The sequence below is a fragment of the Embiotoca jacksoni genome, unplaced genomic scaffold (genome assembly GCF_022577435.1).
Source record: "Embiotoca jacksoni isolate LCO1_2020_lvr unplaced genomic scaffold, fEmbJac1.0.p SCAF_11, whole genome shotgun sequence".
NCBI classification, from domain to species: domain Eukaryota; kingdom Metazoa; phylum Chordata; class Actinopteri; family Embiotocidae; genus Embiotoca; species Embiotoca jacksoni.
In genome coordinates, this window is record NW_027185241.1 from 8,549,163 (window position 1) to 8,576,177 (window position 27,015).

General features: G+C 41.1%; 1 protein-coding gene across 2 annotated transcripts; it reads left to right on the plus strand.

Moving 5' to 3' along the window:
- The first annotated feature begins 804 nt into the window (after positions 1–804).
- Positions 805–24,251, plus strand: nkd2b (NKD inhibitor of WNT signaling pathway 2b). 2 transcript variants are annotated; one of them, XM_069142937.1, is made up of 10 exons: positions 805–1,051; positions 1,157–1,183; positions 1,292–1,383; positions 20,108–20,168; positions 20,710–20,837; positions 21,912–22,007; positions 22,163–22,304; positions 22,619–22,676; positions 22,797–22,924; positions 23,106–24,251. In XM_069142937.1, exons 1-10 carry the CDS (start codon positions 1,027–1,029, stop codon positions 23,723–23,725), a joined length of 1,377 nt encoding a protein of 458 aa, XP_068999038.1. In that variant the 5' UTR covers positions 805–1,026; the 3' UTR covers positions 23,726–24,251. The 2 variants fall into 2 exon arrangements, with proteins under 2 accessions (XP_068999038.1, XP_068999039.1); XM_069142938.1 differs by having other exon boundaries at positions 22,800–22,924.
- The last annotated feature ends 2,764 nt before the right edge of the window (positions 24,252–27,015 follow it).

Here is a 27,015-nt window from a genome sequence, read left to right on the forward strand (position 1 = left end):
ATGTTGTAAAGTGATAGCTGCAATCATCACAAAAGGATGAAAATAATTAGTTGATTTATTGACAGAAAATTAATCGCCAACTATTTTGATAATTGATTAATTGCTTTGATTTGTTTTAATTGTTTTAAAGAAGAAATGTGCTAAAATTATCTAATTCCAGCTTCCTAATTTTCTGGTTTCAGTTTAGTCCTTCATGACAACAAACTGATATCCTTTGCTTGTAACTGTTGGTCAGGACAAAACAAGACATTTCACGCTCCACCTTAGGGTTTTGGGAAACACTGGTTGACTTTTTCTTTTTTTTTAAGCTTTTAAAAAAAGAATTAATTGATAATCAAGAAAATTGACTGGTTAATCAATAATGAAAGAATGTATTTGCAGCTCTAATAATAATAATGTAGATTTGTTCTGATTATGGTTAGGTGGATTCATGATGGCATCGACATATCAGACAGAAGTAACAGCCAATTCAAATTCATGTATTTGCTTGTAGGGAAAACAATTCAATTTTCAAAACCTTTTTGCTGCTTTTTGAAATTATTCCATCAAGATAAAAAAAAAAATTAATTCAATAAATAATTACCAAACTCCACCCCGCATCTTTACCTGTGAACTGTTCGAAACTTTTAGCAACTTTTTCGCAACTTACTATTATTGTCTTATTTTTTAGCAACCAACCGGAAGTGTTATCCTTCCTCTGCAGACCTGACACTTACTACTCGGTCTCTGTTGCGTTGAAGTAGTTTCACGTCAGTTGAACTGAAGTAAAGCCTGAAGCCAGACAGTGAGTGCGCCCTCTCTCCGCCACACACCATTTGACTGCTTTTTTTTTTTTTTTTTTTTCTTGTATCATCTCACTGACAGTTGACGCTTCAATGAACGCGCGATTTAATCACCCGCCTCTGGATGAAGTTGGAGTTTTCTTCTTGCTGAACAAACACAATGTGACCATGTAGAGTGAGCGACTGTTTTATCCTTGTCGGGTTTCGGAGTACCTTATCTGATCCAGGGAAGAGGGACTTCAGGATGGGCAAACTTCAGTCAAAACATGGTAAGAAATGTCCTGACTGAATGCACCGAATGACAACATTATAAAAATAGTGTCTCAATAAAACTAACGATCAATTTGTTTTACATCCCTGCCTCTCATCTAAAGCGTGCAAGCGCAGAGAAAACCCTGAAGGTGAGGATAAAAGTAGATCATTTCATATAATGAAGGTTTATTAATGATGATAAGTTGAGGCTGAGATTGTGCCTACCTACTGAGCTGTGTGTATTCTTCACGTCTCAGGAGACAGTTTTGTTGTGAACGCCTTCCTCCGGAGAGGGATGGAGGAATGTGAGAGATACAGCACATCGGATCACAAGCTGAAGAACATGCAGGTTTGTGTTTATTTTACGTTTATTACTACCTAAGTGACAATAAGCCCTGCAGCATCTGATTCAAATGAAATAAAAGACTACAAGGCTATGAAATCGTTCTTTTAAATCTGTGAAAACAAGTTTTAATACTGGCAACAAAGCATTTTTAAGACTAAAGTAAAAAAAAAAAAAAAAAAAAAAAGATTCAAAGAAAATATAAGAAACTGATTTATTATGACAAAAATGTTTTTTTGTTTTTTTAATTAGGTTCTTTTAAAGGGGTAGAATTATGTTAATCATTACATTCGCTCTTGCATATGTGCCTTATACAGTATGTGACAATTTTGCATGAACCAAATTAATGACTGGAAAACTAGTGTGTGTGTGTGTGTGTGTGTGTATGTGTGTGTGTGTGTGTGTGTGTGTGTGTGTGTGTGTGTGTGTGTGTGTGTTTGCATTTGCTGATGAGACGAGTCTGTCAAGCACTTAAAAGTTGTCTGAATGAAGCTGTTCCATTTCCTATTTCCTGAATGCTGATCTGAGATCTTCTTGACTTAAGTGGAAGCGCGTTGTATCCACAGGCATGAGTGAGGACATGTTGATGTCTTTGCAGAGTTGTAGGTTGTTGTTCTTTCTGTCATGTCTGGCTCTGGCACAACACTGCAGCGGTTATTCCCCTGCCAGCACTATTGGATGGGCTATGACAGCCCTGAGCCCCATGTGTGAAGCGGCTTGGCGAGGCAGCGCACACACACATACAGAAAGACACAGGCTGGATGGAAAGGTAGTTGTTTCTCAGACTGAGGTACATAAAGTTTGCTCTTGTGGCTGCTGGCATCATGACTCAGGGCTGTGTCTTTTTCCTCAATGCCTCTCATTCTAGTGCGCCTCCCAGCGGGCAGCCCTCTGCGGCATAACATTACATCACTTCAATTAGCGTGTTGTTTCTAGGGGCACTTGAGTCTCAAGCTCTTAGACAGAAACTGCATGAGGTTCACACAGAGGTACTGACAATCTGTGCGGTGGGTGGTTGTATTAGTGGAAGAGTTATGGATTATATCAGGGCTATAAACCGCCCACTCATGGCAAATTAAAAGAACACTTTACTCTGCTTCAGAGGAGGCTGAGTTCACACTCTCTTGAAGGAAAACCACCAAAGGCATAAGCTTGGCACTTATTAGGTAGATGGGTCCCACCCTCACCTCTATCAATGTCATGCCCGTGATTTATTTTGACTCATTAGTTGGCTACATTAGAGGCTCAATCACAAACCAAAACTGGATGACTATCATCATTTAACTAACCCCTTGCTTGCTTCTTTGAGATGAAATTCAGACGAGGTGGACAGAATAACCTGGACTCACATCCATTATTGTATACTGTACACTGGTCGTGGTGTCTTTTTGGCAAATTCTTAAAGTAAATAATATCTTTGGTATTTTTTCTGTCAGAAAGCAACTTGAAAACTGTTTTTCATTGTCTGTGAAAATTCTCAGTCACCAAGATCTTGGTCAATCTAGTTCTTATCCAAAGGCAATTGGACTTATTTTATTTTATTGACGACATTTCGCTTTTCCCCCAAAAAGGCTTCTTCAGTTCTGGGATAAGAGGCGAAACGTCTTCAAGGTAATAAAAGAAGTCCAGTTGCCTTTGGATAAAACCTAGATATGTTTTTCATTCTTTTTTAAATATCACTTGGGCTATATATTCTACTTGAGTTTTTTGATTCCTGTATACATGTGAGCAATCACCATTTTTTGTGACTGCTTTTCCATTTTAACTGAATATCTTTGAGTTTTGGATTGTTTGTCGAAAAAAACAGAAATCTGAAGACATCACTTTGGTCTTTAGGAAATTAGAATAAGCCTTTTATAGTATTTTTTATAGTTTATAACACCAAATTATTAATAGCAAAAACAATTAGCATGCAAGATAATCAGTAATGAAATTATGAGTAAGTCCAATATCAATCGCTAAATAAACCAAAAATAGGGATGAAACTGATTCTATATCTTGTATATCATCTCACTCAGGGCATATGCTACTGCCTGCTCATATATAGTGGCAGGTCTATTCATGCTGTTTGAAATGCGACTATATCGCCATCAATGTAAAGACAGATGATGTCCCCAGGGATTTTTTTTTCATGTGATATAGTTTCCCATCAAACAGACAGACCTTGAGCACAGATATCTCAGCTGTAAGACGGTAATGCCATTTCCTCATTTGATCTCACACTCTGTTAATTAATTCCTTGCTGGGATCAGATTACCTTGTCACATTTCCAGATATAATTATTGGATTATGGGTTCTTAGATGTCTGCAGTTTAGATGATGATTAAGCAGGTCCAAGTCAAACAGGAAAAAAAAGAAGCAGTAATGATTTAATGTGTTTAGGAGATTTGGAGTTTTTTTAGGATCAATTTCAGCCACATTTTCTCCTGCTGAGTGTTTGAGCATATGGTCCTTACCAGATAGCAGTTTCACCACTTAGTCCTGGTTGATGAGCTGCACAGACAGTTAAATTACTTGTGATTTCATATAGGAGAATATTGGCCAAACACAAGATTTTAGCTCTGACCATCCCCCTCCTCATTGTGAAATGGGGGGAGTTGGATTCCTGAGTTGTCTGGCTGCGACTTCAAAGCGCAGAACTGTGAGTTATAAAAGGGCTCTGATATCAGTGGAGGCTTCGAACCCTCACTCCTTTATCCCCCTGCCCTGTCCTGGGGGATGGGCTGAGGGATGGTGTCCTACCAGAAAAAAAAAAAATTAAACATGCATGTGCCCAACATCAGTCTGTGTAAAATCTCGAAATCTCCTCGAGATAGCAGTCGTTTTTATCCAACAAATTATGAATGCTTCACTGTGCTTTGACAAGAAATAACAAAAGATCAAAGGCTTTAAGGACCTGTTTAAATATTGATATTACTGCAAACCACATGATTCAAGATTGCAGCTATAAAGTTGCCCTCACTATGTAATCCTATAGCCTCCCTAAAGTGTGGTATTAGGGCACAAAGGGAGCGTGATTCAGCAGGATGACTTAGCTCATCCTGGCAACAGTTGTCAAAACTTTGACACTTCTTTGCAGGTGTTCCAGACAAGTTTTACCTGTTCAAGCACCTTGTGTAATGTCAAAATATTACAGGTGAGATCAAAGTGGCAGACTGAGGTAAAGTCACCAACCTGACCACAAAAGAACAACAACAAAAAAAACGACTCTAGTCTGTGGTTATTGAATATTTGAGATTACCCAGTATTTATTAGTGGAAGAGTTCTGTGAAGGTTCACTGTGTTTTGCCTCTGGAAACATCAACACGTCAACAGTCCAAACCCTCACACACAAGCTCACACACAACCACTGCGCTTCATTTGGAGGCTTCAAACAGACATGCTTGAATGCCTAAATATTGATGGGCTAATTCAACCTTTCAGCACCATCTTTTGTCTCAAGACTTCCCACAGACTTGGCCTGTTAAGAGGGAGTGTGTCAACATTTTAAACTCCACAACAAAGAGCTTTATTATTCCACTTTGAAAGGTTAATAATATCACACTTGAAGTTAAAAAAAAAAAAGGCTCCGTCAGGGATTTAGTTGGATGTAATGATGTGCCAAAAGCTCCAAGACACAAATTTATTTTGACTTACAGAGAGTTACATAGCACTCACCCCTCAATAATAAATTAGGTTTAAGAGCATAGTTCCCAAGCAGCTCACTAAACTAATTGTAAGGTAATGTTTTTTTAACATTCATCTGGAATCTGTGAATAAGACTTTCCCCTTATATAAAATCCTCATTTGGTGATCCTGTTCAAAATGGATGCTTTCTTTGGACAGTTTTGCCGCTGGGCATTTGGGTATATCTTCTAGTGTCCCCGTTAATTTTGAGTTAGCAGTATTTGATTTGGATCTGAGGATGGGATATCTGTGTAATCTTAAAACTGTGGCCTGAAATTACATTTATTTTTTCGTGCACACCTACAAGTTTAAAAACTGAGAGCATTTTGTGTTAGTTTGCTGTGTGCTGGATACAATTCCACAGCTCCTGAAGTCTTCAACTACTTCAAGACTTCTTTCAAGAAATATTATTTTATGTCTCATGACTTTTTATTTTTGCTTCATCTAAGACCATAAACGGGGGAAAAAAAGGCATCCTTGATGAGGCACTACCAGGGAACAATACATGGAGGAGAGAAGACAAAAAGGTGTGCTCATATATGTACTGCTTTTGAAGAAACTTGAAGGCATTTGGAGAGTTTGTTTCTTTCCACCCCTCCTTTTTTTTTTTTTTTTTTTTTTTAAATTGGCTTCACAAGAAGGCGAGCTGTGAGCCTTCATCTCTGAATGAAAAGCATGTGGCTGGCATCCAGAACAGCGGGGTCTTTCAGCACGGCCCCGGCAGACATCTGTTCCTGGTTTGTACAGCAAAATCCTGGAGCAGGGAGAGGGCCTGTGGTGGGAAGGGGGTGGCGGGGAAGAGGAAAAGAGGAGGAGGTGGAGGAATAGGGGTTACGGGTGTTTTTTTGGGTTTTTTTCTTAGGTGAGATATTTGAGGGTTTTAAAGGTAGTGGGGGAAGGGAGAGCCTCACCTTGTCCGTTGCTTTGTTTGGGGAGACAGAAGCTGACCATTGATCTCCTCTCACTTTACCTTCTGTATTAACTTGTAACAAGCTGTTAAACATGTAAATCAAGCTCTTGTTTTAGGATGTTTTTCGACCTTGGTTGCCATTTGTTTAGAACAAACTTTCACTTTTCTGTCAGTGTAAACATCATCGCCTTGTTGGCTTTGATGACCGTCCCAAGTGCGAGATGCTTGTTTTAGCCATTATTTTCATGGTCGAATGCTTAAGTGTGTATCACCGCATGGCTTTGCCTCTGAGTCAGAGGTCGAGTCCCTCTCTCACACTCTCGGTCTGTATATTTGTGTGTGAGAGGCACGGACTGGTTTGTGTGGCCTGGGCCTAATGTAGAGAGACATTAGAACACTGCTAGCAGATTAAATGTTTATTTTTCTGAGGATATTTATACTGTCTGAACTACTTTGAAGCAGTTTGCTCTCTTTCACCCTAATTCCCTTGTGACTAGTACTCATGAAACAAGCTCTCTTTGGCCATCAAAAGGAATCAAAGAGTCATCACATACATATTGGCTCACAAGCTTTCATTACAAACCAGGGCCGTATTAACCTGCAAGGGGACAATGAAGCAAAAAATGAGAGGTGGGCCCCCATTGATCCCCTAAGCCTCTTAATCTTTAGTTGCTTCAGTGGTGCATTTTGACTAAACGGATACAATAATGCAATTACTTTTAACAGAACACTTTGATATTTTGATGAATATGTTTATTCACACTCTTGCTGAGAGTTAAAGTAACAATCTCAAAGATCTCAGTTTGGTCTCTTTGGCGGCACTTATGGCGATAATCAGTAATTTGAGCTGTTTTTCCACTTCAATTCCGAGCGCTCCAAACCGTGTCCCCTGGGTGATGTCAGTAACTTGGCATGATACTTCAGACACAAGTCAGTTAAAGAGAAAGCCTGTTGCATTAGCTCCCTAGACCCTCTGTCACAGAACAACAATTACAAGGGGATGGACCTGTCCCTAACTCATGCTGCTTGTGATTTTAACCCGGAATGTCAACATTAAGCTCTTTCATTTTATAATACGTCAAATACAAAGGCTTTCATCACTGGGCCACAAGCTCAATCACCGTTGTGTCACCTTACACGGTGATAGATAGTTACTTAAGAACATTTATACCACTCATATTTAGCATGGTTAGCATAAGACTGGACAGGGAAAGTGTTAGCCTGACTCTGACCACACTAGAGATAACAAAATCAGCCCATTAGCCGCGTGAAATGGCCCTGAGTGAAATATGCAGCTCTAATTTAAATGGATCCCATTTGGTTGCACAGGAGGCTTTAACTGAAAAACACAGTTTTGCTCTGACAAAAAAGCTGAATATGGCCAGTATCATACAAGCAATCCTTCCTAGTGGACTTATGTTTTAACGAGAGCCCTGTATCTAAAAAAATTGAATAATTGTCGCCGCATCTGTAATATTTTTTGTCATAGTGTTCAAATAACAGATCTGTTAATGAAACTGGACTTTTTGGATTGAATTTTATACCTCACCAGTACCTGAAGCATTGCACCCTCACCTATGCAGCCCTCTACATTGTTTTAACACAGGCCTCATATTTGTAGAAATGCCCAATTCGTCACGAATTAATTAATGCTTTGATCCGGTTTGTTTGGGAGTCATGGTACACTGCCAAGAAGTAGTGCTGCACAAACGAAATATGACATGTTAATTAGCCAGGAACGCTATACCCTCCTGTTTCCAGTCTTGGTGCTAACCTAACCGTCTCCTGGCTGTAGTACGATATTTACATTTATGTTATGGTGTCATACTTGTATTACCATATAGGCAGCATCCTGAATGGCTATAGCATATGTTGTCAAGAGTATCATAACATCAGTCTTCATATAGGTATCATTTGTTGATGACATTGTGACAACTGTTTCTAATACAGCATTTTATCCACACACAGTCATACAATTGGTTGAAAAATAATCATTTAAATTCCTCCTACAGCTCAAAAGAGAATATATTTAGACAAGAGAAATGACAGTAGCTCCACTTCTTTCATTATTGGAGTGCTTATCTTCAAACATGAAATGAATGGCCTTCAGAGATATCTCAGCGCCATCATCATTGCTTTGAAGTCATTTACTTCTTGTGACTGCTTTTCATGATATTTATGAGATATCTGTATGCGTACTTCAGAGCGATCAGTGTAGCTTTAACAGGAATGGATGACAGCAAGTCATCAAGCATTCAAATTTATGTGAGTATCTTAACTTCCTAAATGGAGCCCATTCCAGGCTTTCAGTGATACTGCATGACCCAGATGCACGTTGTCACTGATGACAGCAGAGACCGCACTTCCCCTGCATGGTTTCGTGTGCTGGTGGCTGTTTAGGGCAGCCCCGTCGAGGGTTAATACTGGTCTGTGTCTTTACTCTCGAACCCTGCCAGGGGAAAGAAAATACCTGAAGCTGGAGTCCAGTGCTTAGCGCTGACATTTTTGGCAAAGGCTGCTGGATCCAAGTCTGTGTTTGATCTAGTGCTCTCCCAGCCAAGTAAAACACCGGGAGACTCAAAGGTTATTACGTTTTAGTGTGTAAGGTATGTTTCCACATAAACCCCTGTTCTTTTCCAAGCGGACTTCATTTCACAAGCCTTAGAGCAGCCAGGGGAATATTATATTTTTTCAGTTATGGTTGTTGGTGATGTTATTATATTCTGTCATTATGGCTGTTGTTAATTGATTACATTGTTTTAATTGCATATTCAGTGTGTGTAGTGCATGTGGTAAGCTCAGGGAGCCTGAACATTATCAGAAGAGACGCTGCAGAGCTGTTGCTGTTCAATATATTGTTGTTTTAAATGTTTGCAGACTGTGAGTCGAAAGAGGACAGGGGACTCTGATTTTGGACAAGATTGTGTTGTCCATTGAATCTAGCCAGTGGAAACTTGAGATTGTCTCCATATAGGTCAGATGCAGACCTGACTCATATATTCCACAATACAAGCATACGGGAAGCTAAATAGCAGTGTGCAGCACAATACACTGATAGCTATAAATCTTGGGCTTGAATACCTTTTGTTGTTCATATGAAGAAAAAAAAAATCACTTAAGAGTAGAACAAAATAAGGACAGCAGTGCCATAGCAGAAATAAACACCAACATTTATGTACAATGTCGTGGTTCTGGGCAACTCATTAACACTGTTCATGTTGCAATGCATTGTGCACCTCCTTTTGGCCTGTGTTACCTTCACTTTCTGTGTTGTTCTTGTATAAAAAGCCTTCAGGGTCACCCCTGAATGCTTCGAAACTCCATCCTTGCTCCACATTCATGAACCTGACGCCCTGCGAGGTTTGAGGCCTGAGAGTGAAACAAGTTCATTTTGATGTTGAGGCTACACCTTGAAAAAGGCTGAATGTATAGCTAAACGGTGTTCACTGTTGAACAGATTTTCCACACTATTCATCTTCCTGTCTTCCATTTTCATATCCAGAATGTCATAGCATGAGATTTATCAAACACAGCCTAACCCAGACCCCCGAGGAGTCTGTCTCTCTGCTATGAGCTGAGCCCTTCCCCTCCTTGGGACCCCAAGCCTGCACATGTGTAGGTATCGCTATTACTCAGCTCATAAAATGCCACAGTCCCATCTGAAAGTGGTTAGCTGTTGAAACACACTAGCAACTTCAAAGCTTGGATCCAGGCTGTGCAGACAGCACAGGCTCGGCCCTCCTTCTGCACAACACATTCCTCTCCGATGGGGAATGGCTGCAAACTTGCTTTTGTAACACAAACCTGTTCCCGTCATCAAAAACCCTCAATGGGTCACCGTTAAAAGGAAGTGGTTATTTTTATCATGGGTGGTCATTTTTCAGGGGAATTTAATTTGGGAAAAAATTAGTACAGAATGATTCTACCTAATGTGTTCAGAAGAAATAAGAACTCAGCGCTTCTCACAATCTGCGATGGTCATACACCCAAACACCTTTTGTGCTCTTTCTATATGTGACAGAACGGGAGGGAGAGGATGAAACGCTGCTGAAAGAGTCCTCTGTTCTCATTTCCTCTGAAGGCAGCCTTCTTTTCTTACCCCCACCCATGTCTTTCCTGAGCCCGTCCACTTCAAAAGCTGACCTGGCCCTGTGTGCCATGTAACATGTTTACCTAAAGGCTCATTTCAAATAAACAGCAGTTCTCCTTGAGATGCTTGCCCCCCTCACTGAGAGCCTTTCAGAGACACCATCTGCTCAAAGGAGGTACATCACAAAGTCAACGCACTGTCCCCAATCTTGATGTAGTCAAGCTTGTCGCTTATAGTTTTACAGAAGAGCTTAAAGTGAAGGAAAACATCTTAAAGGAAGAAAATACTGAATAAACAACACCTTTAGTTAAGTAACAGAGGACATTTTAGGCTAGATTATTGCCTATAAAGCAATACAGTAAAATTCTCATATATAGTAGCCCAGCAAAATCTTTCTTTTTAACCGCCACCTACTTCTTTGTGTTGATAGGCGCCTGACTGATCCTATCACTTCAAAAATGCCAGTGTATCAGAATATCTGAACTTTTACCCCTGCTGTCACATGCTCCGCTTTGAGAGTTGCTCCATCCTGGTAGCACCTGATTATCTCATAGCTTTTAAGGTGTTACTGCACATCAGCACCTTCTGCCTTTTGAAGCATAAATCCTCTTTCAAGAACTTTTATCGGACATGAAGTGGACTGCCTCCAGACTTGCTGTGTGATAAAGAGTAGGACTCCATCAGGCTTGTAGCTTTATACCAGAGATAAGATAAGAATATACAAGGGCGCTAATACTGAGCTAATGTAGCCCATGCTAAAGTGCAGACTCTTTTACGGCCCCTTAGACCTGGTTTCCATAATTATGGCTGTGAAAGCAGCAGCTCTCTGTGCGCTCTGCTGCAAAACTGAGATGGAGGTGGAGCTGCCCTCTGCACCATACCCTTTTGATCTCTGCTTGTGCCATGGATGAATTACGTTTCAGAATTTCACACTGGGGAACTGTGTTTCAGACACACAGCAAGTCTGTCAGGTCACTAAAGTGCACACATGACAGCCTCAGTCCAAGAGGAAGAAGCACAGATGTTACAGTCTCGCTCACTTTGGCCTCAATATCTCTCCTTGGTGTATTTCCATGATGTGCCACGAACAAAAAATTATAATTCATGGTTTGTACCCCGACGAGACTTTAAAATTCTTGTCTTGTAGCTATAATTTCAAAAGTAATTCATCATGTGCACACCCTCGTATCCTTTTTACTTTTTTTTGACCGTTAATTTTCTTTGAGAATAATTCAACAGAAATATGAATGAGCTTTGCATGAGTTTGGTGCATCAGTAATTGGACCATGTGCTACTTTCTTTTTTTCTACATCTCATTTGTTCCTCTTCAGCTTTCAGCTGTCCCTTTTTACATGGGAAGTTGTGTCTCATGTGCCAAAACATTACAGCCAGTGGCCCACTGGCAATGGTCCATTTTACATATCCAGGCTACCTTCACATCGTCTTAAGATCGTGGAGTCTCCTCTGCTTCCTGTGCCCAGCAGGAGGGTATTTTTAGGAATCCTCAGGAAAACACTTGGTGTTGACCCTAGGATGACCCCCTGCCCAGTTCCAGGCCTGTGAGGAACTTCACAGCTTGAAATTAAGCCTGTTCTTGCAGTGTCAAGAATTCTCGTGGTCTTTGAGACTGACAATCCCTGCCGGCTGGAGGAGACAGCGGTACCGGACAGTCAGGGAGAGTTACACAACGCGAGAAAAGAGATAGAAGGCGTGCAGCCAGTTTGAATCGGCAGCAGCGGTTTTTTCTTTAGTATGTCAGATTTAAGATATTTACTGTAAAAAACTGTGCCACAGTCTGCGAAGCCAAGACATTTTTACCTCGGACAGGATGGCCTCAAGCCTTAAATATTTCATGGTAAACAGTACCAATTATGCAAACAAGTGGTGTCTCCTGGGACCTGAGGTTTGGCAAGTGTCACTGAGAATAGGCTGTAACAGATGAGTTAGAGGCTCTGCTTGCCCGCTTGCCTTATGTGTTGCATCCGACTACACTAAACTCTGTATCTTGGCTGTCTCACACCAGCAAGCCTAAATCTCCCCGACGGTTCAATGCAGTGATAGCAGTGCAGCAGCCATTCGTCTCTGTTTCCCCAACATGGCTCCCAGATGAATGTGTTGAGAGTTCATGCTACATTACTGGCTGATTGGTCATGGCTGCATAAGCTCCTCTTTTTGTAGTTACTCATATGCATCTGTACGTCTCTGAGTAGGTTACCCATAGGGAGCAGTGACTAGTGGACTGTAGAGCTGCGGTTTGACCCTGAACCTGTTCTGATCCTTACATGTTCAGGAAACTAGCAGGCAGCTCATCCACCACCCTGCAAGCCTTTAACAGCACGAGTGCCTCAGATTCAAGTGAGCAGCAAAAAGTTGTGTATTTACACACACGCAGTTGTCACAGAGCGTTGTAATTTAGAGTAACAGAGAAATAGTGAGCAAGTGATAAAAAGTTGACGTAGCCTAACTGTAAAGTATTGAAATAGTTAGCTAACTGTATGAATAAACAGCTCAAAAAGCAAAAAATAATCAGTTCAAATTGTTAACTAACTTTATGGATAAACAGTTAAAATATTTGGTAAAAAGTAATCAATAAACACTCTAAATGGTTAGCTCAGTGTATTGTTAAATAGTTGAAATATTTTGCCAAAAGAAATAAAAAAAACTTGAAATAGCTATCAAAAGTGATAAATCAATAGTCAAATAATAAAATGATAAACAATACCAAGCAAAAAGTGATGCCTCACACATCAGAATTGGATCCATTCAATCTGATAATCTTTGGAAAGTCTAGAGGAGCTACACAAATAAATGATTTTTATCCCCATTCAAGTTAGCATAGGGCTAAACTGGAAATTACTCTGCCTATAAAGCATGTCCATTATGCCTTCATCTGGTCTGCACAGGAATGTCACACCAGACACGAAATTTATAAACTCCGTATGCTGTGAAATCCAGAGAGATTTAACTGGCGGTGATGGGCTTGATCAGCATTGCATAGACTGATTTGGTAAGGAATTGTAACGGATGTTCATTTAGATGTAAAAGTACCACACTTTAGGTTTAACTAATTATGAGGATAAACAGCTGAAATGATTAAAGAATGAATGGATATGTGATTGAATTGTCAAACATTTGCCACTGGTAGTAAAAAAGCACAACAACCTACACACTAACAATTCAATTTCATGAAGAAAATATTCTCCACTTGACATCCAGTTCTAATACGTAAGAACGTTTTTGGACTGACATGACTGACGAAGAGGTACTTGAGCTTGTCTGACAGGTCTGAGGGAAGACATCAGACAAAAACATGCTACATACAAAGCTTGGGCAATGTTGCTGCTCCTCCACACTGAAGTGCAGCTGTCCTTCCCCAACATGGTTTGTTTACATTTCTCAGTCACCCACAGGAGCACTGTAACGTCTGTAGCTCCACCAGCCTCTGACCGCAGAGCCTCGCCCCTATAACTGCCATGCCGGGTTTTTAAAGCTGTGACTCAAATCTCTTGCAGCTTAACAAAAAGAGCAGTGAAAACACTGTGTGTTGGTGGGTATCGCACAGGTGAGAGCAATTACATCTGACATCTCAATGCTTGATAGACACCTGGAAACCCAACACTGACGACAGTACACAAAAAGCTGCCTTACAGGTGAGTGAGTGTGTTGAAATATTTTTTACTCAGAAAAAGCAGACGAAGAGGAGAGGTTCTTACTTGTTGATTGTAACTGACAGACAGCCAGTTTGAAGAGTGATTTATATTAAACTCCGTCATTGCAGCTGGCATGTTTTAAATACTGCTCAGCTGGTCACTTGCAGAGAGCACCTACCTTTTGACCATAATGGGACTGACGTCCCAGTCGCCTTACCCACAACCTGGCATTCTGAGATCCTCTGTGTTGTTTAAAGGGTCTGTGGAATGTGGAACAAATCCCCTCAGCTTTGTTGGCCTGGATGCGCTCCCCATTGGCCGAGCTTAAGAGCCAGGGGCCTGCGCGGGATCTTACAGAATTTCACATGGAGGCCAGAAACAGAGGAACATCCTGTTTGAGTCCCACACTGGCTTTGATATGCCGTTGCCTTGTGCACTCGCTTCTTTTTTGTTTGGCAGGTTGTGTGTGCGAGCTCAAAGTATGTTGTGCTGTGTGTCCGCTGTCTAGTTTTTTTTTTTTGTACATGTTTTTTTTTTCCCTTGACGTCTGCTGCTGCAGCATAGTTCACTTCACGGCTGAAAAGATTAATCAATTATGAGATTAGCTAACTGAAAGAAAATTAATCTTGTTCCAGCTTCTCTAATATGCTTTTCTTTCCTCTATATTATTGTCAATGGAAACTTTTGGGGTTTTGGACTGTTGGTCCGGCAAAAAAAGATGCATTTTTTTTCTCACTTTTTTCAGATAAACTCATAACTAAACAATCAAATTGTTAAAGAAGTAGTCAATATATTGATTAATAACAAAAATAACTGTTGGCTGCAGCTGGTTTATTTGCATTTATTTAAAACAACTGGTCAAGTTAAATTCAATCATCATAAGATGTGTAGATGTGAGGGTATGTTAATCACAGTTTGAAGTTTGTAGTTCATATCCTGTTGATGATTACATTCATAAGGCATTTAACCATTCAGCAGACAGTTATGTTTTTAGACCCATACTACACTCGGCGAAACATAAATCTCCCGCTGAGAGCAGTTTGATGTTAGAATTTAGTGCTGAGAGGAAAACCCTAATTATATAATAATGTTCATCGTTGTTCTTGTGCAAGTTATTAAGAAGTCTCTATATTAAGCATGTGACGTTTATACATGGTTTTAACCATAAATCTCTGGAAAAACAGGCTTGTTTACGCTGTTTCCAGTTCAGAAAAATGATTCTAACTGGTGAACAGCTCAGACTTAAGACAAGGACTTCACGACTGTCAGACTTCCCCCTTGAGTTGAAGTTGAAACAAAACATTCAGGTCTTTACTTGTTGAAAACAAAGAAGAACATTTAAAAAAATATATATAAGAGGATCACTTCTGACTATTAAAAGAACCCCTTTGACTCAATTTTTGTTCACGCACATCATCAAATGTTTGAGTGCATGTAACACATGGTTTTGGTCATATAAAAGTCTGTGCAGAGAGACTATTGCATTGCTCCACCATGCAATAGTGGTGTAATGCAACAGTAAAGCTGTGTCACCAATAAATTAAAGCAACATGGTCTCTCTGGTGCAGTCGTAATGTTTGTGGCACCACGTTTTGTAACTTACTTTGGGTTTTGGGGTTTTAGAAATCCATGACAGCCACTTTGTGTCTTTCTTTTTTTTAGTAATTGATCAAATACACAAACTTGTTATGATCTATGATGTATATACATTGTAATTTAATACACTTGCCTAACCCAGATTTGAGTTTGATTCAGTCACTGGTATGAAGCACAGGTTTCCAAGTCCCTACAGTAGCTGCTTGTGTGACAGCTGAGAGGAGGGCACTCCGTTTCATCAGACTCCTGTCAAAGCCCACTTTAATGAAGGCAAGCTGATTACAGCACTGGTGGCAGATGCAGGGTGGTCAGCCAGTGAGGCTAATCTCTGTTTATGCCGTCCAGCAGGTCGTAATCAAAGAGAGAGAAAGAAAGTGAGAAAAGTGTGGAGGGGTGTGCAGAGTTTAGGAGCGGGTGACTTTCAGAGGTTTACATGCTGCTGTTACATCGACAGGCAGGCATGCTCATCTCTCACCACAGCTGTTGTTATACTAGCACTGAAGAGGCTTCACCCCAGTGATTCATGCCCTGCCAAGGGAGAGGTTTTGCCTCCTGTTTGACCTCAGAGAGAGTCCGGCTACCCTGACAGGGCTGTATCTGGGCCATCTCCGCCACATGGGGCTCGTCCAGATGACAGGATGGCATTCTGCTCTGATCTCATTTCCATTCATAGAAAAACATGTCAAGGCACACAGTTACTGATAACATACTCTAATTAGTAGGCAATGGCAAACTTTAGCTGTCTTGCAATTCAAACTGTCGAGTTGTTATTTTCAAGCCAAATGGGAAAATGCCACTCCTAATGAGGGCTTTTTTAACTCAGTTATGATAATGGTGCATGGTTATATAATGAATCATGAAAACATGCCTTTAGCTTGTGTTTATATTGTGATCATGATGAACATTGTTTGGCAGGCTCACTTGAATTCAGCAATTAAGTGTATGGAGTACTGTTTGTTTGAATATTGCTACTCTGTTGACTTGGAGCAGCATAATTACCCTGATTAAACTGAAAGCTGAAGTCTGATGAACCAAAAGGAGAAGGGGCTTTCTGCTCAGCCATCAAGAGAGCAACACATTGTTCTTTTACTGTCTTGCAAGAGAAGAGACAAATGTTGTGCAACTGACCTTGTCTTTTTAGCTCCCCATATTTTCGGCACAGCCCCTTCCCCCTCTCGCCACCCCTCATCTTCCTCTCCTTTACTCTGCCTCTCCTCAGTGTAACTGCTCACATCTGGTTTTGAGTCAAGGCCAGGTTGGTTTCTTCTGGAATGGAGGGCTTTTATTTCTCAATGGCCCCACTCCCTCTCTAGTTTCATTCTCCGGCATGCATACGAGTATGCAGTTTGTTTACGAACTGGTGTACCTTTCTTTATGTTGATACTACTCAGTTCTCCTTTTCATTAGTGGGGAACCCCACAATCATCTCCAATTAATGGTCAGCGGGAGAAGGAATGCTGGTTGGCTGGTGGTCGCCAAGGCTTTCCTGTGGTGCTCTCTTAAGTGTCAGTTCCAGGTGACTTTGTATTTCTAGAAACTGTGTACGTCCTGGAGAACTTCCACTGTTAGCCACTCAGCATTTGTCTCCCAAGGGGCTCTCTGCATCAAATTAAGGGAAATAACTGAGGTTGTTGGCCTGCTTTGAATAAGGAACTGCACAGCACAATACAAAGGCGCCTCAAACATGACAATTCAATACACCCACCCACTGTACTGTATATATCCAACTGTTATTTTTAAGCTAATTATAACTTAAAAATATGCAATCTGAAAAACCACACAACTTTGAAATTGCACGGGGAAGCAGACAGTACCCTGTTTTGGTATTTTTCCAGCATATGTTTGTACTTGGATACGCATCCAGACATCTGATCAAGTTGCCATATTTCATACCCCAAGGCCAGAGGAACTGTGTAAACAATATTGATGTTGGCCTGCCCTGGTTTTGAAGATGCGAGTTTTCAAAATCAGTTGCGTGTCACATGGTTTGAAGAATGAACTAAAACAAGTGTGTGCACTTATATTTCGGGGGTGAGCTGGAGAGGGGCAAAGTGAGAACAAAGATTTTCAGTGTTTTCCAGTGGGAGGATGGGTGGTAGGCAGGCAGAGAGAGAGAGAGAGAGACTGCTGGGGGATGTCTGATGTCACCTGGTAGGGAGCTATGGTAGCTTCCCCTGGTTACCCTATCCCACATAAAAGTCTGGCAGTAGGCTGAGGCTTTAGGGAAGCTTGGCAGAACTGCTGCATTAAACAGGAACAAACATCACACACCTTTCTTTCTGTCTCTTATGTCAAGGCGTCTGGAAGACCGAGTTTGTTTACACAGAACACTGTCGGTGCATATTTCCAGTGCATTTTTTTTTTTTTTTAAAGACAACGGAGATCTGAAACCTTATTGAGTGTGTATCCAACACATGTCTTTGCTACACCTAATATGACACACTACATAGATGTGTATATCAAGGATTTCAGGTGCACACCACAAAAAAAGAAGAAACGCTTTGCTGCAAAATGCAAACAGATTTGCGTAGCCTGCAGAGCAGTTTGTGATCTGATAGTGAAAGAATGAGAGCTGCTAGATGCCAGAAAGCAGTTAATTACACATGTGGTGGGCAGATTTGAGCCCGACACCGTGGGCGATGTGGATGGAGATGCCATGTGTTTAGACGTTAAACTGCAGACTGTGGTCAGAGCGAACCTGCTCTCTCATTAGCTCCCTCGATGGATGTAATGAGCATGGAGGTGGTGGTGGTAGGTGGGGTGGGGTGGAGGGAGCCATGTGTTCAACACAAGCCCTGCTGGTGCCCTCATTGTGCGCCCAGCGAGACGTCTCCTGATATCTCAATTTTAATTAGAGACAAGCTTCACTTTTAGCAGTTGGCTGATTGATTCGTTTCATCACATTTAACGCTGAATCTTGTCTTTCATTTAGAGGTGCTTATACCTTGCTCTGTACCCTCATGGGAACGATGATGGGAAGAATCAATGGTTGTCTTTGATGTTCCTCTGAGCTGCAGAACAATGCGTCTGTGTGAACTCCCTCTTCCTTACATACTGCCCTTCATTACTGCAGTACAAGAGGGGAGATGAAAGCATCCAGTGCAGAAAGGAAACAACAACTTGGCTGCAGAAACCATAAAAGATGGGAACTGTGTGTATTTTTCTGTGTATGGATGCACATATGCTCTTTTTGTTAGTGTGTATTTGATATTTGATGATTAAAGGCTGCTTCTTGTTTGGGGCCTAAGGAGCGGTACCAGTTTTCTCCACCTCTCCCTGAAGCCTTCCACAGCCTCTAAAAACCCACCTCCATCTCTCCCACTGAGCTCCCACAAACTGGAGTAAGCAACAGATAGGCCCTATCTCACAAACCACATCATCCTCTGTCTCAACTCTTATCTGCTTCTCTCCTCTTCCATTTTTGTTCCTCTTATCTTTCCTTCCCTCATTTTCCCCCTTTGTGCCCTCTTTCCTCGTCTTTTTTCCTCCCATTTCTTCCTCCCGCTCACTTCCTACCCCTCTCCCTTCCTTTCCCAATCTTTTGCTGGTTTCTCTCAATGTCTCCGGTGGCCAATTTGCAAGGGGTATCCGAGCCTTGACCCTGAGACTTTTAACTGGCTGCCCCCCCAGCTTTTATCTGTGAAGGTCAGGACCAGATTACAGGCTGGAGGTATCATCCTCTGAAGTGAGGAATAATCACGGGCTTTGAGATTGTTAAATAGAACCACAAGCCCTGGCGCTGTGATTACTCTGAGAAAGAGGTGAAAGAGGGGAGGGGGGCTTATTCACCTAAACGCATGCAGATGTTCAGACTCTCGCTTGAGCCTCAGCTCTGTTGAAGGTACATGGAGTTCTTTTGTTTTCTAGCATCTATCTGTTTTTTATTTGTCTCGTTTCAGTGGGCCTCCTTGATTCAATCTGCTGAGATTTTATTTCAAAGTGTGTGGAGCAGCTTAGAGGACCGAGAATGACGTAAATGAGATGAATCATTTGTTGTTTAAATACTTGTGGTTTAGGGCCTGTGCTGCACTTAATTTTCATTGTTTCCACACTCCAATAATTAAAGTATGGCTGTGTGTGTGTGTGTGTGTGTGTGTGTGTGTGTGTGTGTGTGTGTGTGTGTGTGTGTGTGTGTGTGTGTGTGTGTGTGTGTGTGTTGCCTCATGAATACATTGTGGTTCTGTTTTATACAGAAAATAGATTATTCACAAATGACAGCGGAGCTTTTTTCCCTTTCCATCCTGCTTTTGTTTTACGGCTGTGGAACAGTGTATTTAATCAGTTCCATCCTATCTGCATGGAAATTTCCATCTGGCAATTATTCTCCACTCAAAATAAATGTTGCTGAGACCTCATCGTGAGGTTTATTTTACATAAGCCAAACTTCTCAGAGTGAAGTTGTAAGCAAGAAATACAACAAAACTTTTTCCTAAACTTCCATCAAACACTTCTCAGTGGGTCTCATGTCAGGCAGGATGAGAATAAACAGGTTGGCTGAGAGAGACAGCTCAGATGATGAAGTGCATCGGGTTTTTGATGGATGTGAGGCATCTGTTTGAAGGGCTTGGAAGAATCTTGAAAGCTTGGCTGTGGCCGCGCTTGCTGTGTCCCAGACAGTGAAACACAATAAGCGTGCAGATGTTCAAAGTGTTTGACCGCGCTGGAGCCTCCAGCCCTGTCCCGCTCATCTGAGTAGGAAATGCTTTAGCTGGAACTGTTTGTTTTCTCTGTGTCTGTGGTCTAAACTGTAGATTCACTTACATCTCTGATCCCCCCCCCCCCTCCTCCTCTCTTTCCTCATTTCTTTCCTTGTCCCAGGAGTTTCCAAATGCTGAGCTGAAAGATGGACAATTCACAGATCAACACTGTCCCCTAGAGGGTAGGTAGAGAATGATGTCTCTAAAACAGTACTTCAGTGGTTTATCCTGCAAAAAGCAGATGTAACGTTGTGTGAAAGACAAGCATAAAATTATAGATTTGAAGGCGTGTCCACTGGTCGATTCATAAGTGCAATACAGTGCATTATTACCTTCGATTAATAGCTTTGATAAGAGCATACAGAGCCTTTTGGACTCGTGATAGCAGCAATACAAAATAGACTGCTGTAAAGCTATTAACAACAATTCCTGAGCATTACACGCACATTTAAAAATCTCTCTGTAATTACTGTTTGAACAATTAAAAGCCATAAATGCCACTAGAAAGATATTCGGCTGTATTGTGTATGTATTATTGACATTAACATACAAAAGAGGCATAAATGTTTGATGAGCCGTTTTCTTTGGAATGAATATGGTGTCAGGTCAAAGGCATACCTAAATAAAGTTCAGTCTGTCATTTTTTTGTACTGCACAAAATGTTGCCTGATTTCTACGTCAGAAATCAGTATTTAACCTCAACATGTCCTCTTGTGTTAACAGTGGTTCTTCCTCCAGAGAAGGCAGAAGGCTGTGAAAGATACCTGCAATACCTGCACTCTGAGGACGGAGAGAGGGAGACACTCCGAGATGCCGGCAAAGCATCGGGGAAGAAACGCATCAGCCTGAACGTACGTAGTAGAAGGACCTGGAAACATTTCAGTGCTGTGATGTGATTCAGTTTACAGTGAGACTCACAAAACACAGAAGTTCACCAACAGATGGGTAGCATGGAGGCATTATGTATAGCAGTGTTCCTGCAAGGCTTGAATTTATTTTAACATGCTTTAGAGGAGCACAGGTGCTGGTTAAGCAAAATACAACTTAAATTAGTACATACCGGTGTTTTTTCATGTAACAGGATTTTTTTTTTTTAGGGCAGAAAAGGTCTCAGGAGTGTTGAAACTGTTTTGTGTTTCAATGAGTGAAAGTTATTTAAACATGGGTTTGAAAGTAAATAGATGGTGGGTAACCTCTTTCCCAAGAACATCTGTCTGTATGTTGACATCGCTCCAGACCATGTCCTGATCGGATTTAGGGAGCAATAAATAGAATAAATTGTAATGTTTAGACTTGCATGTTTTAAAGAACTGCTCAGATGCGCCCTTTGGTGATCACTGCTGGTTATGTGAGCTGAGGTGATATTATAGAACCATAAAGGGCCCCGTTTCTCCCTGGGGTCCCCTCCCTTGTAAACGCACACACTTTTTGAGACAGTGTCAGCCCTCCACTGTGCCTGCAGCTTAGTCTATATTCCAGATGTTTATTTTTACAATTATGGCTGTGTTAGTTGATACATCTGAATCAAAGTCACTGTCAAAGTGTTGTAACAGAGAATCATGGTTAAACACGCACGCACAAGATAGAAACAACGAAAGGATCTTGTTTCAAACAAGAATTTAATTTGGTATAAATAATTTGCGACATTCTACCCTTTTTTGAAGGGGGGGACAGTCTGATTTTGATAGATTATCATACATATTAAACGTTAAACAATACACGTTATTTGGAAAACATGAATGAATCAAGCTGATAAAAAATTCAATCAGTTGTACTTTGCTGCGCCCTGTTGTTATACTCGCTGCTGTTTTATCTTTGACACACTGTGGAGGTACTTTTACTGTACTGATGATCGGCAAAAATATGCAGCTTGAAACCATCCAGTTGTTAATGTGTTTTAAAGAAGTACAAATTTGTATTCTCAGGACCTGGAGTGTGACATTTCTGTTGAGGACGACAACCGTCAGGAGTGGATCTTCACTCTTTATGACTTCGACAACAGTGGGAAAGTTACTAAAGAGGTAAGTGGGTGTGTTCCCTTTTGCCTCTCCTTTTTGTGTAGTGCTGTCTGTGCCCCTAGATGTACTGTATGCTTTTTCTTTAACATTTATAGTTTGTTATATTGTCAAAGGTAGGACTGTAAACTGTAATAACTGTGTTTTATTTGTCTCTGTAGGACATGTCAAGTTTGATGCACACCATCTATGATGTGGTGGACGCCTCTGTGAATCACTCTTGCCATAACAAGAGCAAAACTCTGCGTGTCAAACTAACTGTCACTCCAGAGCCGAGGTGCCACAGAAGAGAAACTGGGGCAGGTAAACGAAAATGAAAACACCACAATAACTTATTTAGTGTTATTTAGTCCAATATACTGTGGCATAGCTGCATCTTTGGTGTTTGCATGTTTTGGCAACAAGTGAGAAGCAAGTGGCACATTCAGTGATATTTTCTTTGTTATCTTAACTTTGTTTCAGTGCTCACAGTACCTGGTTCATCCTGTATTTATACTAGCATTATCAAATGTACAACACAGTTATGGTGTATGTAGATTGTGTGTAAAACATATTAAGTATGTACATTGCTGAACACTTCTTCCTGGCCTGACCTCTCGGTCTCTCTGTCTCTCCAGAGCGCTGTCACCAGGACGAGAGTCGTGCTGCTGACAAGCGACTGTCCTCCTACATCAGGTCAATACTACAAAGGAAGCTTTGCTTAAAATATTCCCTGTATACATTGTGTTTACTCTTGAAGATAAATGAGCAAAGTCATTTTGGAGTTTACATCATTTTCATTTTGATGATTTACAGCAGCAAAGGGCAAAGTAATGAGCCACCAGCCACTGAGGGTCAACATTACTGTGTGGATGAGAACACAGAGAGGAGGAATCACTACTTGGACCTTGCTGGCATAGAGAACTACACCTCCAGATTTGAAGGTAAGTGTCACTTTATTCTGCTTTTCATCTTGCCTGTTGTTGTGATCTTACAAAATGTACAATATCCACATTCCTCTTATTATATTACAATGACAAGCTGCAAATTGAGGGATACTCAGGAGAAACGGCAGTAATTTTATATACATTCAGTTTTAATTGCCGTCTCTGTCCTATCCCTCAGGAACCAACCCTGTCTTCCCGCCTCAGGAAATGAATGGTCGGAGCTCCCAAAGCCAGATCCGCTCACGCTCCCAGGAGCCAGAAGCCCAAGTTGTTCACCACCGCCGTTCACAGGTCATCAGCGATAGCTACAACCCAACGGAGCCTCGAAGCAAGGGTACACAGTTCCTCAAATCCCCTAAAGGAACCTCCAAGGGGGGCGGAGGGAATAACGGAGGCAGTGGAGGTGGCAAATCCACTAAATGTCATGGCTACCACCCTCCTCTGCAAACAATGCTGCATAGCGCCAGCGCTGCGGGCCACGGAGGTCAGGATGTGTACCACTTGCCACACCAAGCACCCTCTGGCCACCACCAGCATCCTTTGCAATACAATCACAGTAAACGCCTGAGGGCCAGAGCTCGAGAGGCCCTGTCCCCGTCCAAAACACCTCTGCCGCCTCAGTCCCACCCTCAGCAGCAACCCCCAGTGCCCTCTTTACTGCCGAGCCTGGAGAGGGAGCAGGCGTCTGGCCCCCCTGGGAGCCCAGGATTTGTGGTTCCTATGGTCCAACGCCACGAGCACCACCATCATCACGAACACCACCATCACCACCACTACCACCATTACCACCAGACATGACCGCCCTCAGTGTGCAGTGGCTGAAACTGTACAGGACCAACCACAACCAACCACACCAGTCTGAACGACTTAATGTCTCACACTCTGTCCAGGATCTTTTTATTCTCCTCCTGCAAGCTATACAGATATATCCTGAGATTAGATGTACTGAGGAAACGTGTGGCGTGATGGCAGATGATACTGGACCAGAAGGATGTTATTGTGTAATAACAAAAGATGTGTGGCACAGTTTTATTGTTTTTGTAGGGTTTTCTGCTGGGATGGCTTCAATCACATTCATAAAAGGTACAAATATAAGAGAGGAACAGATCAGATGGTTTTCTGACGTAACACCCTCTCCCTTCTGAAGCTGAAGATTAAAGTCCCTGGAAACTACTTGTCAGAATAATTGTGCTGTTTTGTAGGAGACCTTTCCAAAACATGGATCTCAGGTGTAAAGGTGCTGCTGCTCTCAAGCTTTTCACACAGGCGTCTCTCTTTGAGGCCTGCTGTGGAGTGAGGGGTTTCCTATTTTTTTTTTTTTTTTGGGGGGGGGGGGACTATGAAATCACCACTGCCAGTTTTAATGCAAAAATATCTTGCTATATGTATAAAAAAAAAAACAAATCTATATATGTAAACACATTTTACTGTATAATTATTATACTCTATATGCATATTTCATCATGGATATAATTATGCATATATGTATTTTGTCTTTTATATATTTTAATAAACGTTATATAGTTCATTTATATTATTACAGGGACAGTTTATTTTTCCTCACAACACACCTGATAAGGTTGTTTCTGCTGCCACTGTGTGGATAGAAACAGAACAACAATCACACCATTCATCATAGATAGATAGATTTATTCAACAACATTTAAAACATGAATGACAGGCTGATCACAATTGACGGACTTCATGTGTTTTTTTTAATATAATTTAGTCTTAAACATTAAAATAATTATGATGATCTGATGATACAGATGGTCAGTAGTTATTAGGAAGCTTGTACAACTTGGATTTAGAGTCTTTAATTTAATCAGGTCACAAAATGATTAGCTTCTTTCTGTGTGATTGTCTTGTGTTATCGTAATGAAATTAAAGTCGGTCTTTAAAGAACCAGCACACACATGATTCAGCATGAAATATTCTTAATTATTGTCTGTTACATATAGTAAATAAGATGTGAAAACAGCTGCAACTGTCTACCACCTCTACTCACTATAGCCAAATTCGGTGCTTTTAAAGTTACAGCATGGTGACTGTAACAGACATTTTTGTTAGTTTGTAGTCCTTTTATGAAACGCAAATGTATTTACCAACGCAAATGAAATAAGAACACAACATTCTGACACAGGTCCTCTATGTCTCAATGTCCCTGTTATTTCATTAAATGTTGTGCTTTAATTGCACATTTTCTCAAACAGATGTGTTTCTGATCAAATGATCACAAACTAACTATCTCCCTTTGAATGTGGCTTTAAAGGTGGAGTCAGATTGTTTCGGATTGGATTCTTTTTTTCAACGCCCACACAGAACAGACAGCAAGCTGACTGTGAGGAGATATTCGCCCGATTTGTCAAAAGATTTATTGGATTCGAATGTAGATGCAACCTTTGAAGCAGCTCACAGGTCAGGTCAGATCAGATCAATCTCAGTCAGCCACTAGGTGGCGATAAGTAGTCACACAAAATACATAAAGTTGGTAATAATGATACACACCAGCTAATTCACTACACCTGCATTTAAATAAGAAGTATTACTGTTGTACTGATTGCACACACACACACACACACACACACACACACACACACACACACACACACACACACACACCAGCTACCAGATTAAAACAAAACAAAAAGTATCTACAATGTGTGAAATAAACTCAGCTTCATGTAAGAATGAGAAAATATCCCTAAAGACACAATGATATAGAGGCACAGATTATTTCCTGGCTGGTAGTCTTCCCCTTGATAAATAAAATGTGTTGAAATCATAAAGTGAACCATGTCTGAGCCTAAACAAAAGATCTGCTCCAGTAGGAAAACAGAGGAACCTGCTGTCTCTTTCTCATGGACTGACTGTCAAATCTGGAGGACTGTTTTTGAGGCGCAACCAGGTAAAAGTTAAGTCTCGTTATTAACAAACTAAACAATCTCAACACTAGGTCTATAACTGTTTAGGAGATTTTACTCAAAACGAATTCTCTTCATCAGCAAGTGAAAAATAAATGGTGAGGTTGTTTTGACAACTCTTTTCAAAATTTTACGACACACCAAAAACAGGTTTAAATTAGATGATAATATCAAATGTGATTATGTGAGAGAGTTGACACCCTCCCCTCTTCCATGTGCAGTTCCCATCACCAAAGGAGGTCAAAGTGTGCCTGTCACTTTTACTGAACATGTCTGTTTCACGTGACCAACTGCAACACATGGAGACCTGTCAATTCAGTAAAACTTGCACAAAAAAAAATTGCTCAACTTGAAGAACAACCTCGGCAATGTTGCACCTCTAATTTAAACGACCGGTTATTTAATGTATTTGGAATAAAAACCGATGGTATAATAGTTTCTTTGTGGCGCTTGTTAATTGCCAGCCTCGGCTCAGAGAAAGCTGCGCTCCCTGCTCCCTTCGTCAGGGATTTAGAGAAGGACAGAATCCGAGCCCCGACTGGGACAAACAATGGCAGCTATGAAAGGCGAGGGGAGGGTCGTCCTAATGCAAATATCCACTTTGTACGCCTTGGAGAACCTGCGCTGCACACTGACAACCAACTTCCACCCAAAGTGAGTTCGAAGTTTGGACGCGGGCCGTAAAAAAGACCAGATTTTGGCATATTATCGTTTTATATGCACAAATACATGTTGTGCCATAGATGGAGGCTTCGTTGATTCAGCCACAAATGGGAAACTTTCTTGGTGCCAACCAGCGGTGAGGAGACGGTTTGCTGCAGCATCACTGAAATGTGCCAAGTGCACCTGGTGAAGGACAAAACAAGAAGGTAGGAAAGTGTGCAAGAAGGTAGGAAAGTGTGCAACAAGTGCATCATGACTTAGTTTTGCAAAATGACCTCCTAAACTCTCCTCTTCGTCTTTTCTTGCTTCAACATTCAACAGTGTCCACATTTTTTGAATTCCTCAGCACTACTTTTCATTTCTTCTTTCTAGGGGAAACCTATTGCAGATTTTTTTCTCCCAATATACAATAGTTTTGTTAGACCCACCTTTTTTTCTATGCGGCTTATTTAGTGCGGCTAAGCGTGTCTCAGGAAAACGTGATTATCCTCACACCATCGA

Coding starts and splice junctions, on each gene's coding strand:
- nkd2b (XM_069142937.1), top strand. CDS start 1,027: ATGGGCAAACTTCAGTCAAAACATG. Junction 20,169..20,709: donor TCAACACTGTCCCCTAGAGG/GTAGGTAGAGAA, acceptor TTGTGTTAACAG/TGGTTCTTCCTCCAGAGAAG. Junction 22,925..23,105: donor CTACACCTCCAGATTTGAAG/GTAAGTGTCACT, acceptor CCTATCCCTCAG/GAACCAACCCTGTCTTCCCG.